This window comes from Carettochelys insculpta, chromosome 19, assembly GCF_033958435.1.
Source record: "Carettochelys insculpta isolate YL-2023 chromosome 19, ASM3395843v1, whole genome shotgun sequence".
Taxonomy (NCBI): Eukaryota; Metazoa; Chordata; order Testudines; family Carettochelyidae; genus Carettochelys; species Carettochelys insculpta.
The window spans coordinates 16,416,221-16,433,547 of NC_134155.1; the positions used below are offsets into that span (position 1 = coordinate 16,416,221).

Below are 17,327 nucleotides of genomic sequence, written 5' to 3' on the forward strand. Positions count from 1 at the left end.
AAGGAGTTACTATGTACATTGAGAATCAGACATTTCAGGAGGATGGTAAATAATTTGATAGAGATTTACAGAAGTACTATGATACAGTAAACTTTTTTTAACTTCTGTTCAAACAGCAGGACTTAGTTAACTGGCATTCTGTCCCATGTGTGCGCGGCCAGCGGCTCCTTGGGTCTCCAGCCCAGTGTAGCTCTCCACGTGATGTGGCCATTCATGAGCCGCCCAGAGCAGCTTGTGGTGCGCAATGTACAATCCCCACACAGCACGGCCATGCACAAGCCACCCGAAGCGGCTCCCCGCCCAGAGCTGCTCCCCATGTGGCATAGCCATGCACAAGCCGCCCAGAGTGGCGCCCCACCCAGAGTGGCTCATGGTGTGCGACACAGAAGCCCCACACACAGCTGAAACAGCTCCCCATGCAGCATAGCCATGCACACGCTGCCCAGAGTGGCACCCCACCCAGACCTTATTGGAACCTCCCTCAAATCCGGCATATTGGAATATCCAGTAACCTCCTGGTCCTGGGCCTGCTGGATATGAAAGTGTTTATTGTAATTAAATAAAATACATATTCTCTCTTACCTGCTTATAGTGGTGTCTTCATTTGTATAACCAACCAGGGTCTAGACCAGAGCAGGCAAGATATGGCCTGTGGGCCAGGACTGGCCCACCACACCTTTTAATTCGGCCTACAGCCCATCCCTGCAACAGGAAGCAGCATCGCTCACAGCAGCTGGTGGCTCCCTGCTGCTCTCTGCACTGCAGTATGGGGAGATTAGAGTGCTGCCCCCGTTCCCAGTAAAATCTCTCAGCAGCTATTGGCTGCAAACCAGCAAATGGGAGTTGAGCAAGTTTGCTCAGGGTGGAGGTAGCGCATAAAGCTGCTGGCTTCCCATCCCCAACTTCAGCACAGGGAGCCACATGGAAGAGCAAGTAGGTTGGGACTGCTGGCAGGCAGGCCTTGATAAGAGCTGCTTAAGTAAGTGCCTCCTGACCACAGCCTCTCTCTGGCACTGCACCCCAACTGCCTCCCTGGCCCTGCATCCATGCCTATACTCCTCCCTTAGGCCAGAATCCTTTCCTGCACCCATACTCCTTTCTGGACCCTGCACCCCAACCTCCTGGCCCAAGTCACCACCCAGACTCTCTGCACCTTCCTGCCCTCCATCCCAGGTCACAGCTCCTTCTCAGATCTTGCACCTGCTCCTACATTCCTTCCCCCAGGCCAAAATCCTCTGCTACCTGCTCCCACATTCTGCATGCCAATGACTTTCCCCAGATCACAACCCCCTCCTTCACCCAAACTCCCTCTCAGACCCCACATCCTGTCCTGCATGCCAGCCTCCTACTCCAAGCTCCCTTCTGCACCCAACTGCCATCCCAGACCCCGCACCCTCTCCATAGAAAAGCGTGACTCAGACCTAATCTTGGAGTGGCTCCCCATCAAAAATTATTGCCCAATCTAGCCTAGGTCATGTGTACCTATACTTTGGAGGCAAAGGTCTCATTCACAACTTCCCTTTCCATTCCACTGCAGAGAAATGCCCTTTCAGAAGAGGACTGTGTCACATCTTTCTGCCAAACTACCTGATGTATTTCTGCTTTTTTACATCGGAAAAAATTATGAATGTTCCCTAAACCGAAGGCCCGGCAGTAAATGAGATTTGTATGTACAGGAATTCACTCAGCTCCCAATTTCTCTGCAGTGAGCAGGGATTTACAAAATGTACCCAAGCAAGGCAAGACATTTCTTCCCTGCCTTACAGAAGGATAATTACTAGCAACATCAACATTTAATTTGTCTTCCTCCTGCGTATCCATAATTTCTGTAAATTATGGACTTGGGGGTATTTTAACTTGGCTGCATTTCCAGATGTCTTCCCTTAGACCTCCTGGAGAGGTGGGTAAAAAATCTTCACTCCAGATTGATGTTCTCTTTGCCTTTCATACAGTTACTGCTTAGGAGAGGAAGAGTTTTGTTTGAACTGCTCGCTAATTACTTCTGAATCTGAACCAGGAAGGGGAGAAGATACCTGAACTTTTAGAGGAATTAAACCTACAAGCAAAGATGAGGTATTGTTTATTCCTAATGATAGTTATGTTACCCCAGGCCAGCAAGAACTGATGCTGTGACAAGGGCTCCTCTTATCCAGGCCCAGGCTCAGTTCAGTCCTTTGCCCCTTTCCCCCACGGACTGGGATTTTACAAAGTGTCTCCGAAGCTGTGAACCCAGCCACACTTCCTGGGGCTCCTGTCCTGGCTGTTCCTGAGCTGGGGTCAGTCTGCCTCCCTCTCAGGCTCTACTCTTGTGCTCTTCCTGCTCCCTGTTTCTCCTCCAACCTCCTCTTCTGCTCTTCTTCCATCCTCCCACTCCTCTCCCTACATTGCAACTGTGGAGGGTTTTTAAAGGCCTTCATTAAGCCAGCAATGGAGTCAGCTGGCCCCAATCTGCCCAAGCCAGCTCCCACCCAGCTGCTACTGATTGCCCTGCTGCCTCCTGCTTCTATTTAGCAGGCCTCTTCCCCCTCTTTGAGCTACCTTTCTCCATCCCTGAAGGGGCCCCCTGGCCTAACTCTGTCATAATGCCTGACTCCAGAACAGTCTCAGAGGGGCAGCTGTGTTAGCCTGTAGCTTCACAAACAGCAGGAAGTCCTTTAGCACCTTGAAGTCCAACAAATTAATTTGCTACTTTTTAAGGTTCTGCAGAACTGCTATTTTTTTGTAAATCTAAAATATACCAGCATCTATGAGTCTAATTGAGATGGGCACACACTTCATGTGAAAATGGAAGTACTGTGTCAGTACTGTTCTAAAAGCAGGAGCCAAGGTAACATCTGAGTACGTCTGTGCTTTATTAGAAAATACACTTTATTTATTGCATTAAAGGTGCCTTGTGGATGTTTTCCCAGTTATCCACAGCATGGATGTTGTGGCATCATCATTAACGCCTCAACATTAACCTAGAGAAATCATGCATGTGCAAGAGGGCACATCATTTTCCATAGCTCATGTCATCCTTATCTTCAATGAGATCTCCAGTCATCAGTTGTGTGATGTATACACCTGTCCACTAGGAATGAGACAGAGACCATTTCATTTTACAGGTCACTGAACAGCCATTTGCTGTTAACTTCCGGTCAGTACAGCTATGAACTATTTCAACAGGCAGACGAAGACAAAGGATTTTATTTCTACTGCTAATCATTTATACTCTCCAGTCCTACCCAATCATATTTACACCATGGATACAACGGTTGTGTGTGGATTTAATTTTATTTAGACTAAAAAAATTACAAGTAATTTAAAAGCAAATGCTGGCTGTCATTTCCAGGTTCTGCGAGAAGACAGAATAACTTCACCCACTTCAGAATTTACTTACATACACAAGGTGCTACTATGCAAACAGCAGCTGGCCTTAAACACTGTATACTCATACTTCCAGAATCAAGGCTGTAATTGCAGTCCAGTAAAATACTCCATTTAACTTTCTGCAGGAGCAGCAGTCTTCTGACAGAGCCTGGCAAGCAGTCCAGCCATCTGCAAAAGAGAGTTCACCCCCTCTGCTATCTTCATGTGGGTATATCCAATTTCCTGCCAATGAAAATATTAGGTGTCAAACCTCAGATTTTTTCCATTTGTTTTGTCTACATTACTTCAGCAAAGGGAGACCGTGTTAGTGGAAGAGTTTGACTTGTACTTTTTTCCCAGCAAGAAAAGTAGTTTGTCATGTCTACTTTGTCCTGTTATAGTGCACGATGTACACAGTCCCCAGACATTCAAGAATTACATATATACCATTTTTAATATAACCTGTCCTTCAGCTGTAAAAAATGCTGACCTCAAGCTACCCAAGGTAAAGATAAAATTAAGTTTTCAACAAGCATAGGGCTCATCTCTTCTTGAAGCCAGCCATGCTATGGCAATACATCTTTCTGATAGTCCCGATCAAAATCTAATCTGGGGTGCAAGCTTTTACCTCTCATTGTCTTTCAAGAAATATGCCTGTATGTAAGGGCAGAATTTAACCCTAACGGTCTGTTTTCTATACATGCAATGCTCGTTATTTGTCAAAATATAATTCAATGACCATTTAACCTTTAGTAAGCTACTGAAATAACTGTGACTTGATGACCACCTTGCCATGCTGCAAAAGCCCTTCATTTGACAGTTTTAGGTGAAATATAAGCATATTTTCCAGGCCCAAGGGCTGAAACAGTTATTTGAAGCTTTGATTTAGTGGACAGCTGAGCTTATTATTTAAATAGGATTATATTATGACTAAGTAATTAATGATATAGCACCTTGAGCTTGCATGGACATTTTATTGTTAAAGTGTAAATAAATTCTCGCCGTTCTTATAACAGGGACATAAATAGGCACGTAGCTGTCAAATTAATGGGAAAAGAAACAGTGAGAAGTTTAAATACCTTTTTGTACTGTGAACTAGCAAATATTGGAAAATGAACAGACGGTGCCCCATTAATAGGAATCATTATTTTTAAAAGACTAAATGTGATAACAAGACTAGCACTAACCTTGATGAACTCCAGTTTCAGATACTCTGGCATCTGGAAGGTTTTAGACACTCTGAAGATATTGCCAACTATATCTTCTGGGGAGTACCCAAGCCGCCACAAGTGGGCAAGAATCTGTGCAGGAGAAAATAAATGTGCATTTCCATTGGGAAAAAAAAGTTGAGGGTCAAGTCTGTACTCATTGTTATACACAACTCATTTCCCACATGGTGAAACTGTATGTAGTTCTTTAAAGTTAAGGGTTTAATCTCCACTAGCAGTATGTTCTGTGCCAAATATGACTCTCAATTCATACTTGTTTAGATCATTATTACATCTGAGGCAAGCTGCAAATTTATGGAGTCAGCATATTTAAGGTGCCATAAGAATATTTAGCATCGAAACACTGAGCCTGACCTACAACAAGTTTCATTTTCAGTGACATGAGTGCACATTTGCTCCTGGTGTTGCTACTGCCCTAATACTTACATGAAGTATAAAGTAACTATATCTGCTACCATAAGGTAAATAATTTATACTAAAATTCCTCAGTTTCACTGGTACGCGTCATGGTGCCATTAAAATAATCCAGGTTTGTAATCGAGCTGTTTCAGAGGCCAGCAGAGAACAGACATGTTATTTAGACCTAAATCTTTTTCTACCAGCCATATTATGAAGCAGTATTGGTGGGATTCTGTCATGAAAACATATTTTTCTTCGCAAGTGGAAACATCATGATTGACAGAAAACTAAAAGGAGAGAGGTATACATTAAAAATGGCACCAGAGAGTTAGGGTCAGGGAGAACCTCATTTGGATGCCAGAAGAGCCTATTTAGAGTAAAACATAAGAAAAGTAATAATTCTCTCTGATAATAACTCACATAATTATGAATGAATTGAGATAGTGGCAGGATGTGGGGCTGGTGGCAGGGGACCTTCCCTTTGGTCTAGCAAATTCCCTTGTTTGAAACCAGTCATGTACTGAGAGTACCAAACCAGGGAGGTGCAACCCATAAAATTTTTTTGAAAAGCAAGTGTTCTGCTGAGAGAGTGCCTGAAAAGACAAAATACACACCTTGTATGCTTCATCAATATTTGCATTCACACAGTGCTGTATCATTTCCTTCACTAACAGCGGGTGTGGCTCATCACACACCTATATCAAAGAGAAATTAGAATTTTAGGAAACGATGCATGTATTCCCTCCTGCATCCGAACACCTTGAATAATTTAACAGTCTTCTATATAGTTGATAGTTTAAATGCTATACCTCAGAGAGACCTTTTATACACATTAATCACCATACATTTTATTTTTAAGTGACTAGCTTAGCTGGCAATGTAATTACTCACTCAACATTAAGTCAGACATCATATCACGGAATGCAGGGCATGCAACACACTGGATATTATCGATTATCACTGAATGTCACAGCAATCATGTTAAGTAGTATTTGTTATAAAGACAACGGATCTCAGCTGTGTTAGAATGTAGAGCATCTCAATGTTTCTCCAACATTAAAGGAAAAAATCTCTTACTCTGACAATCTCTTCAAAGGGTGCATGCACCTCATAAATTTAATGGAGTAATCTTGTTCAAAGACATAATGCTGCTTGGGAAGTGACAAAGCAATGTCCAACTTTTACATGTCCTGACCAATGTATGATATATCCAATCCATCAGTCTTCAAGTATTTTTGGAGTGGAACAATGCCGAATACTGAAAACTAGGAAGAAAACGTGTTTTGTATCTCCCTCGGACACAGCAAATGCTGAGCAATCACATCTTATTATAACAAATTTTACTAACCTTAAATACATTCTCACTGTTAATAAAGCCAAATCCAGAATATGTGGACTGCAAGTTGTTTAATGCCTGTAAAGAGTAAAATTAACATTTCTATTACGATCTCGAAAGCTCTACCTCTGGCTCCACTCCTCAGAGTCAAGCAGACAGTTTTGGAACTGCTGCTAGATCAACCATTCACATGAAGCAATAGCATAGACTTGAAGAACTGTGGCGAATTTGCTTTACAGGTCACCATTCAATTTCCACTGATGTAAGGAACATTTGAGAATTCAGAGAGATTATATAGTCTAGTTACGGACGTACTGCAGATCATGCCATCTCTCCTTTATTACCCACAGTTTAAAGCCTGGAATGCCACAACCTCAGCCTTTGTATTTCCACAAGAAGGCCTTTCTTTTGGTGAGTTTGTTTTAATACCTGTCTCATATCCCCTTGTGCTGTGAAGATAATGGCTTCTAGTCCATCATCTGTGTATTGTACATTCTCTCGCTCAACAATTTTCATTAACCTTGCAAGGATCTGAGCATCTGTCAGCTTGGTGTAGCGCAGCACTGCGCAGCGAGACTGGATTGGCTCTGAAGAAAGAAAAAGAAGGATCTGCAGGAGGAATGCCTTGTTCTCTTCTTAAATAGCCATCCAAGGTTACTTTTCTCAGCCAGGGAGAAGACAGCTGAAATTTCTCATAACCCTTGAATCTGATTTCCTTTTATAAGGAAAATTTGACTGTCAAAGGCCCACTCTGAGGGTGTATCTACCATGCACGCTACTTATGGTGGTGAATAGTGGACCCACACTGCATTCCTGCCTACCACAGGTACATTTAAAAATATAGATTGTGTTTTGAACTTGAATCCAAGCCTGTTGACCTGGGATCTGAGATCTGATACTGCAAAGCTGTTGTTTTTGCAATGTAGACCAACGTTCCAATATTTTCCATCCATGGGCAAAATAAATTTTGTTATGTGCACCAAAGCATGTATGGATGGGCATCACCCATAGAAGCACATGCTGCCTCTGTCTCTCTCCTGGGCAGCTGCCCAAGTGCTCAGCCTACAGGGAATGCTGGCATAGACGTATCCTTGGGCTATGTCTACATGAGAAGGTTTTTCCCACAAATCCAAGCTTTGGTTGGAAAAGACCCGCAGAGCGTGTACACGCAAAATGCGCTTTGTTGACAGACCGTCAAACAAATCCTATATATCCGCCAGCAGCACAGTGCCTCTCCGTATTCCAGAATAACACCTTTGTCGACAGTTTCCTGTTGATAAAAAGCCATGTAGACGCTCCGGGGGCTCTTTTGTTGAAAGAAGGGTCCTCAATGGCACTGGCCAGCTGGAGCCAGGAGGCACACCCTCCACCACAAGCAAACCTCTATGATCTATGCCTCTGGACCCTTTAAAGGCACAAGGAGCCCCAAACCCCCGTGCAGGAAGCTGAGGCCATGCGTGCAAGGCTGGCAGCACGCTGGCAGTACCATGCCCCTACAGCCACTCCTCATACTGACAAATAATGGCTGAGGGTGCCTGAGACCTACCTGGCCCCTTGCGGGACACTAGTGAGGGGACTCAGGGCCCATGCGGGGATCCAAAAAGTGGGCCCCATCATGGTCTAGCCCAGAGCTCTGGGGCCTGCTGGCCCTCTGGGGCAAGGAGGCCATCTTCCTCAACCCCACAGCAAAGTGTCAAAATGCCCCTGGCTAGGCGCACCTCACTGGGGCCCTGGCAGAGCACAGCCACCCTGCTTGTACCCGGGAGGTGTGGGCCAAGGTGAAGGAGCTCTGCCAGGCCTGTGGGTATGCCTGGGATGCATGGCGGAGGTTGGGATAGGGATGGCCACCTGCCCCTATTATAAGGAGTTCGACCAGCTCCTGTGGGGTGAGGATGGTTCCCCAGCCAAAAAACCCTGGACACCAGGGAGGATGCTCCCCACAACACAGACAGTATCCCGGGACCCAGAAACCCTGCTGGACCCGCTGCAGGATCTGCCCTCAGACTCTGAGTCCAGCCTGGGGACCCTAACAATAAACCTGGACTCAGGCCCCTCCCGTGCCACAACATTGGCACAGGTGCCTCCAGACCTGTTCACAGGACTGTCCGGCAAGTACTCCACAGGTCACACAGTCTGGGGTGGAGCGGGGAAGCAGACGGGGCATGCTGTGAGCCTTGCCAGGATGGCTGAGCAGCAAGCTGCACACCCACGCTGCTGGCTTGGCTCTTGAGCCATGTGTACGTCAGTGTCCCACATGGACTCAGTAGGCAGCCCCTGGGCACAGGTGCTGGCCCTCTGCCAGGGCCACCAGAAGCCACACGAGCCCCAGGGACGTGGGGAGGGGCTGCCTGGCCCTACCACAGTTTGGAACAAGCCAGCTGCACATTTGACAACCTGACCCCAGACACACCACCCAGGAGTATGGCCTCCCCCACTGACGGGCATGCCAGCAGGCACCAATCCGCACCCACTCACATGGACAGCGCCACTGATGTCCACCTTCTTGCTCCTGAGTGTCCCCCACCAGCCTGTCCCACTGAGCCAGATCCTATCATTTCCCCCACCCAAGCCTCAGAGTTAGAGTTTATGCAGGATCAGAACACCAGGAAACATCCCAGGGGGTCTTCTGTGACTGCACCCCATCACAGTGTATAAATATGTATACAGAGAATAGCAGCTTTCTCTTACCTATAATTTTATCTGAGGCATTGCATGCAAGTGCAAAACGAGTTGTTTTGGAATAAATTTCCATTGTTCTTCGCAATGCTTGTTGTGCTCCATCTGTCATACTAGGGGAAAAGAAAAAGAAGGCTGACTTTTGCCCTTTGCTCTCTAACATCCAGCTGCAGTCTTATAAATGTTTATACAGCATTCAGAGTTTCTATTTATATTAGCTACTGCTTTGTGAATTATGTGATCTTCTGGCTAGGCATCAAGGAAGCTATGTAGCTTTAGCCAGATACGTACAGGAACAAGCACCCCACAGTTTGGAATATTCTATAAAAGTTACCCAATTAAAACCAAATCATCAATATGTGAATAATCTCTAGCTGTAGATGCACATGTATTGGAATCTTCCCATTACCCTTTTGATCTAGTGAAGGAAAAATAGAATTATCTACCACAGAACTAAGTATATGAGCCGGCCCTTTTTCAAATGAGAGCTTAGAAACAGCTACTGTTTTATAGCCCATCAAATACTAAATGCTTCACTCAGATACTAAACAGCTCTGAGGTTATGTCTACACTAGCCCAAATCTTCAAAATGGCCATTTTGAAGATTACTAATGAGGTGCTGAACTGCATATTCAGCGCCTTATTAGCATGCAGCCAGCTGCAGCTCTTCGAAATTGCTGCTTTTCGCTGCCGTGCGGCTCGACCAGATGGAGGTCCTTTTCAAAAGGACCCTGGGAACTTTGAAATCCCCTTATTCCTATCAGCAGATAGGAAAAAGGGGACTTTGAAGTTGGCAGAATCCTTTCGAAAAGGACCCCCATTTGGATGAGCCGCGCAGCAATTTCAAAGAGCCATGGCTGGCAGCATGCTAATGAAGCATTGAATATGCATTTCAGCACTTTATTAGTAATCTTCAAAATGGCCATTTGCATGGCCATTTTGAAGATTTGGGCTAGTGTAGAGAGAGCCTGAAAGGCAAAAACTTCTGTTGGAAGAGAGTCTGGTAAGAGTGCTGCTAAATGGATATCTAGTCACAACCAAATTACTTTTGAGAGGCTAGCAAAGTATCCTGAACTGGTTTATAATAAAAGCATCACATTTTATCCAAGTTATGAAGAACATGGAGGCAGAATCCTTCTGAGGCAGAATCCTGAGGGGTTATCTGTGGTCAAAAGAAACACAGTGTACCTGTCTGCTTCATCCAGGATGATTATCTTATGCCGACCTTTAGGAAGCGTGACCTTCTGCTGAGCAAACATTTTGATTTTGTTTCTCACAACATCAATGCCCCTGAAACCATAATCCCACACATTCAATGATCACTCAGAGCAGTATACATTTCACAATTTAAAGAAAGAAATTACATTCCATTACCACAAAATGGGCACTGTTTACATTTGAGAGGATCTGTAAATATTTCAGGAAAAATAAGAGCAAACTTCATACTATCCTTCAATACTCATTTCAGAGTTAAAAAATTCAGTGTTGTACAGTTACTTGGGAACTGAAATGAACAATACAACAAACTTTTACATTACCTTCCAGCAAAAGTTTTCCAAGCACTCAGAGCCTGAAAGTACTCCCACTGAGCTCAGTAGGGCCAGATCAAGCCCTGTCACCTACATACTTAAACTCAAATCATCTTTCCTTTGACGATTAGCTTGAAATTATTTTTTGTTAAACGTAAATGGAAACTTTATGAATGCAACATAAGGAGAAGAGCTCTTTACAATAAATTTGATAAGTTATGGATAGAAATTACAGATTACATAGCACCTAACAACCTGCATATGTTTTATAATTCCATTAATATCTCTGACACGCCCCAAACAGGAAGTGGATAATGTTTACAAGACACCTTCAAACCTCAAAGATCACTTAAGTATTTTGTAGAGGGATGGAGAAGGGAGAAGACTGTGAAACAAATACTGGAAATCTTACTATCATTAATCTAATAAACACCATTGATTTCAAGTAAAAACGTTATAAGTTTGTTGTATTTCTTCCTTAATTTGAAACTTAGTTATGGAGTTTTCATACACACCTGTCATTTGAAGCATTCAGCTCCAGAACAGCATCCTTTAATGCAGGCCCAAGCAGTGCACGAGCCAAACATAAGATACTGGTTGTTTTACCAGTTCCTGGAGGACCCTATGAATACAATGCATCTTAAGTATCATATCATTAAAGTGAGCTGCATGTGCTAGCTATTCTGTTCTGTTAGCAGTAAGAGGAACACAGGAATGCCCGTGAGGAGTCCATGTACTCTAATATTCTGCTTCCCACGTTATGAGATATTTCAGAGAAGAGTGTAAGGAACACTGTAGTTACGGGACAAAGCCTAACCCCAGAAGGTAGTTTATTTCCTGAAGCATGAGGGCATGTATCAGGGACAATTACATATTAGACAAAAAACCTGACCACTGAATGTACTAAGGTCTCCCTTAGCCAAAGTGTCATGGACCAATGCAAATCAGAGAGAGCCTGTATATTATCCTGAACCAACATCACCAGTAGAGAACAAAAAACACAGCAACTAGAAATATGGTGCAACACAAAAATACTTACAGCAATTATAATATTTGGTACATTTCCTTCCCTTGCAAATACCTAGAGGGAAAAAAAAAAAGGAGTGATTACTTTGCCAGGCAACTTGAAAAGTAATTTCTACCTACCACCACTTTTCATCACTGGAATTAAGATCGCCACATTCACTTTCTCCCCTTTTATTTTAACTTTTTACCCCACCTTATTTTCATATTTCTTACTTGAGAGAGACAGTAAGTAAGATAACATCTTTCAATACACCCTCTCCTGTTCCTGGAAGATACAAACTTTTGAGCTTCACAGAACTCTTCTTTGGATCCCTTACTTGCTTCAAGTTTCCTTACTTGAGTCTTTATGAATAACAAGAAGTCCTGTGGCACCTTATAGACTAACAGAAATTATGGAGCATAAGCCTTCATGGGCAAAGACCCGCTTCATCAGATGCATGAGTGGGGTTCTCCTGACACCCACCCCCCGCCCTTCATGCATCTGACGAAGCAGGTCTTTGCCCAAGAAAGCTTATGCTCCAAAATTTCTGTTAGTCTTTACGGTGCCACAAGACTTCTTGTTGTTTTTGAAGATACAGACTAACATGACTACCTCTCTGATACTTGAGTCTTTATAGTAATCCTTTCTTTGAAGAGTTCTGTTCTACTTTAAATGGTTCATCTAGCCTGAGGTTTTATCATCCTTGCATTTTCCTTCCATCTTTTTTTTAAAAAGATACATTGTGATAAGTCACTAGCAAACCTGAGAATTGAACTATTGTTTCTATTTCTTGATACATTTGTATCCCAAAATAGAAACCACACCGGCCAAACACTGCACTGGAAATAGCTAGGCTATTTTGAGTGCAGTCTTTCCTTCCTGGTAACCCTCATCATATAAGGGTTACCGGGAAGTTCAAAATAAGCACTTATTTTGAACCCCAGTGCAGTGTAGCCTGCACCAGGTTTGAAATAAGGTGCCTTATGCCATTTGTACATTGCAAATGGCGTAACTTATTCTGAGCTAGGGATACAGTGCAGCCCTAGCCTGAAATACTGACTACTAATCCCATATTCTAACCATTAAAGAACACCACTTAGAATATAGAGGCTGTTAAATATTAGAATAAGGAGGCTATGAAAATGATCATTCCAAAACCAGAATAGTGCAATTTGAATAAGTTGAACATGTTTATGTATAAAAGAAATGAGTGTAACTGTGTATGATCACATTAGCAAATGCTTCTTTACAAACTAGTTTGTTAGAATGATTACACTGAAAATATTTTTCACTGGACTTCAAACTCTAGAAAAGCAAAAATATCTGTAGGAATTACAACATAAAATTAGTTAAAATGCAAACTACATTTGGTGATAATTACAATTAATATGCTTAATTAACATTTCTGAACCAAACTAGAACTGGATAAATTGGCAGTAAGTTTAATAAATCAGGCCCTGATTCAGGCAAGAATCCTTATTGAAGAGGACAATGTTTGAGCATGTGCTTTACTCTTAAGTATGCACTCAACTCCCATTCAAGTCAAAACAGAGTCTGCTTAAAGTGCTTTCATGAACAGAGGGATTTAAACTCTGTTTAATGCTTTCCTGAACTGAGGCTCCAAGCAGAATTATACATTAAAACAATATGTGCAACACAAATACAAGAAAACTATCTGTTTTTGTTATAAAAAGCCAACTACACACCTCCAATCGGCTTACAGTGTCTTCATTCCCAACTATTTCAGACAGCTTCATAGGTCTGTATTTTTCAACCCTATTTAAAAAAAGATCTCAAAATATTAGCCATTGCAAATCTAACTCGCATTTTACACTAGTCAAAATAGATTAAATGAGTATCATATGGGATGAAAATAATTGGAAGCATTTGAAGTCAATGTCTAAATTTCTGAAGAAGGATTTCTGACATCTTCTAAGGGAAATTATGTGCAAATTGTTCATGTTGTTAAGAGCAAACATTTAATAAATATTTAAAGTATGTCAATATATTACAACACATTCATCTGATAATCATCTGATACTACTAAATGCAAAGGGAGGAGATGCTGATATTTTGACTGAATTCTTTCAGAATATTTTAGTTTACAAAATGACTGTATTTGATCATCTGACTCATTTTATCAAAGTACAAAGGATGTTGAGAAATTTATTTAACTGATGCACACTGATTGGCATACATGCCACCTAGGTTCTCCAAAACTGCAACTGATAGAGCAAGGCTGAACTGCTGTGCTGAACCTAATTGCAGGATTAGCATGTACACCCTTCAGATAATTCAAATATACTGGACTCTGAATAAATATTATATACAAATGCAATGTGACCTGTAATCCTATGATGGTAACAGTTTAATTGCTGTTTCTCCACCCCCAATTTCACAGTTACTTGGGCCCTGACACTACAAATAACTGCATTTGGACAGGGTGCTGTGCCCACAAATAGCTGCCCTTGCCCCCACTAACTCAATGGACTTCTGCACAGGCCTTACAGAGCCAGTTTTAGGATCACAGCTATAAGATCATCATCATCAATAACCATGGGCTCAGCGCCCATTGGTGTCTGATGCCTCTCTCGCTATTTCCTTCCATCTTTCCCTGTCCAGTGTGGAGTAGCTTGGTTTCTGTAGACTAGCTCTGCACCAATCTACTATATCATCTGTCCATTCTCTGTGGTGTCTGCCCCTTCAATTCGAACTGTCCATTATGCTGAATACCAGAGTCTTGATTTTTTGTTCATCGTTCATTCTGCAAATATGCCTAAACAGTTGTAGCATCTGTTTTATAACCTTCTGTAGCAAGTTCTCTTTTGGCTGTATTTTTCTATATACTTCCTCACTGGTGACCTTCTGCATCCATCCTATTCTCAGAATCTTTCTATAATGACTCCTTTCAAACGCCAATATTCTTCTTTTCAAATCTTTCATTATCACCCATGTCTCACATCTGTACAACATGCTGTTGAATACACATGGTTTCAAGATGCTCAGCTTCGTTCTTAAACTAATTGCTTTGCTTTTCCAGATCTTATCCATCGCCTTCAAAATCGCTCTTTCTAGTCGCTATTTCCTTCTTGCAGTCTAGATCATACGTTATGTTGCTCCCCAGATGTGTGAACTTCTCTACATTTTCCAGTTCAATACCATCGACACTGATCTTCCTTCCTATTTTCTTATCTTCAAATACCATTGTTTTTTAATCCATGTTCAAAATCAGTCCGAACTGCTTCCCTTCTTTAACACTTGCACCGTTTTTGCTAGCTTCTCCTCATCTTCCTCAATGATAACTATATCATCCGTGAACCTCAAGCTGTTAAGTTTTTACCACAAGCAAGACACCACACCCTGCAAGCCGTATTCAGTACGACAACACTATTTGACAACTTCTTAAGCTCACATGACATTTCTCCTCCTAAAGGATTCCAAAGCATCTGCATTCTTAGAAGAGCTCCACCGGCTTAGAACAAACACATCCCAAAGCCTTACATTAAGTATCTTTAAAAAATTACTATCACCACATCTACAGCACCTAGAAATACCAGAAAAGGAAAACAAGAGATTCTTATTTTTCAGCTTGGTTACTTTTTGTATATGACAACACACTGTCAGTTTCAATTTACCCTCTTTATTGTCATGATCTGAAGGCCCTAGGTTCAAGTTCAAGGTCCCATTGTGTTAGGTCCTGAACTAATACACCTTCAAACGGTGTCTACTCCAGAGAGTTTAAAATTTAAATTGGCAAATGTAGCAGAGAAACAAAAAGGTAAAATGACTTGATTAGGTCAGTACCTAAACCTTTTGACACCCAATTCAGTGACCTATCTGCTAGACTACACTGCTTACTGCTGTGCTTTTACATAGTTTCCCCTCCCTCTACCACAAAACATAGAACCATTTTAAAACTGTAGATCACAAAAAACAGTCAAGAAGTCATAAGGGGAAAGTGTAATACCTGAAAATGCAATTATTTATCAAACTGACTAGACTGATAACTTTATTATGCAAATAAATGTCACCAGGAGTAATATTCAAGGACTGTTATACTTGGTTCACTGCAACTGGTTATAGGCACGTATGTAAAACCTTGCAGCTATGTGACTGCTTTAGAAATACCATTAGCATCAGCAAAACCAGCTCTCAAACTTCAGCATCAGACATAGACTTCTACATTATGAGCTGCAGGGCAGTTTGGGACTCCATCCTTTTATGACCTTAATAACTTGTGCAGCTATGCAAATTACAAAATAATTAGTGATTATGTATGATGGATACTTGTGAGGGAAAAAAGGAATCATCCATGCATCTATGGTGTTACACATCTAGCTAGGGAGCTTTTATAATTGCCTGACAGCCTTCTCTCAAAAACTTCAGTTATGGTCAATGTAGGACTATGCCAGTGGTGGGCAACCTGCGGCCCATTGAGGTTGTACGTGTGGCCCAAAATACATTTTATTTACTATTGCCCTGCTAAGAGTTGTCAGGTTATGCTGTTGCCCATCCAAGTAAGCTGCTTCCTACTGATACTATTAAAGCGATGTGAAGTGAGGTGTGCACTGACTGCCCACACCATTGTGAGAACCACGTGCTTGCTCTGCATCCAATCAAAGAGCTGCTATGGTTCTATCGGCACACCCTGAAAACACCAGGTATACAGGCACAGTGCAAAACTGTTCTATTTTGGGAAACTGTCTTGGTTACAACAGTCTTGTGCTCCACTGAGAAGAATGGGGGACCGTGCACATGTCCCACTCACTAGTCTAGGTTGCCCATCACTGGGCTACACAAACCAGTGATAAGAGAGCAAAATATACGTCCCCATGCAAGCCCCAGTGCAGATCCATTACACCCAGTAGTGCCTACTGGCTCACTAACAATTTTAGCCAGTGCTCCCTGGTAGCAGGCAGTGGCGTGTGCACAACTTGGAGAGCTCATTGTATCATGAATCAGCTATTTCAGGCTTCAGTTCCATGCACTATAGTGCATCAGGCACAGAAGTTAAGGACCGATCTACTCTTCATTCTGCTCGAACATTATCAAGCCCCTGATCCTTTCCTTAAAGTTCAGCAATTTGCTGCCACAGCATCGCTGGCCAAAGCTGCCTCTGATCCTTGTGCAGCAGTTCGGGGGGGGGGGGGGGGGGCGGGGTGGAGGGTGATGTTGGTGGCAGCTGCCTTGCCCCACCCCAGAGCCAGCTGCATGTCACTGGCGTTGTGCGTGGGGCAGGACACCCCACAGAGCACATTATAGCAAAGGGTGCTCGGGCACTGATATGACATTGAGCTTGATGTGGCCGACAGAGCTGCACAACCCCGCCCCCGGGTGAGGGGCTCCACCAGCCAATCTCCCATCAATAACTGAACCCCTCTCGCCTCAGACCCGCTGGGGAAGGGAGCAGGGGAGTCCCCTCCCCCGCGGGCTCGCTCATGGGGCCCTAGTGGCCAAGAGACCCACCCCCCACTGCTGCCTCGTAGCCCCCACTCGGGCCAGGCCCGCCCGACAGCCCCGCCCCGGACTCCTCGCTTCGCCTTCCCTCCCCCACGGCTTCCCGCCCGGCGCGCCCCTCCCCCACGGCTTCCCGCCCGGCCCGCTCTCACCAGGGCAGCTCATAGTGGCCGCTCCCAGAGGCGCCGGCGCTGTCGCCCGCTCCCCGCTTCCCGCCGTCCCCAGGCCTCTCGGCCTCCGCCATCTCCGCTTCCACGCCGGCCGCTTCCCGCCAGCTGCGCCGTAGCACCGCCCCGGCCGAGAACCCGCCCCTCGCTCCGACGCAGCCGCGCTGCCACAGGCGGGGC

The 17,327-nt window shown here is 43.6% G+C and overlaps 1 protein-coding gene across 1 annotated transcript; it reads right to left on the reverse strand.

Annotated features, from left to right (window-relative positions):
* Positions 1-2,841: 2,841 nt before the first annotated feature.
* RFC2 (replication factor C subunit 2) lies at positions 2,842-17,275 on the reverse strand. Its single transcript, XM_075013989.1, has 11 exons — positions 17,133-17,275; positions 13,230-13,299; positions 11,557-11,598; positions 11,033-11,139; positions 10,177-10,278; positions 9,001-9,101; positions 6,742-6,899; positions 6,325-6,390; positions 5,591-5,671; positions 4,536-4,649; positions 2,842-3,591 (listed from the first exon to the last, which is right to left on the reverse strand). The coding sequence occupies exons 1-11, from the start codon at positions 17,222-17,224 to the stop codon at positions 3,481-3,483; spliced, it is 1,044 nt and encodes a 347-aa protein (XP_074870090.1). The 5' UTR covers positions 17,225-17,275; the 3' UTR covers positions 2,842-3,480.
* Between the last annotated feature and the right edge of the window lie 52 nt (positions 17,276-17,327).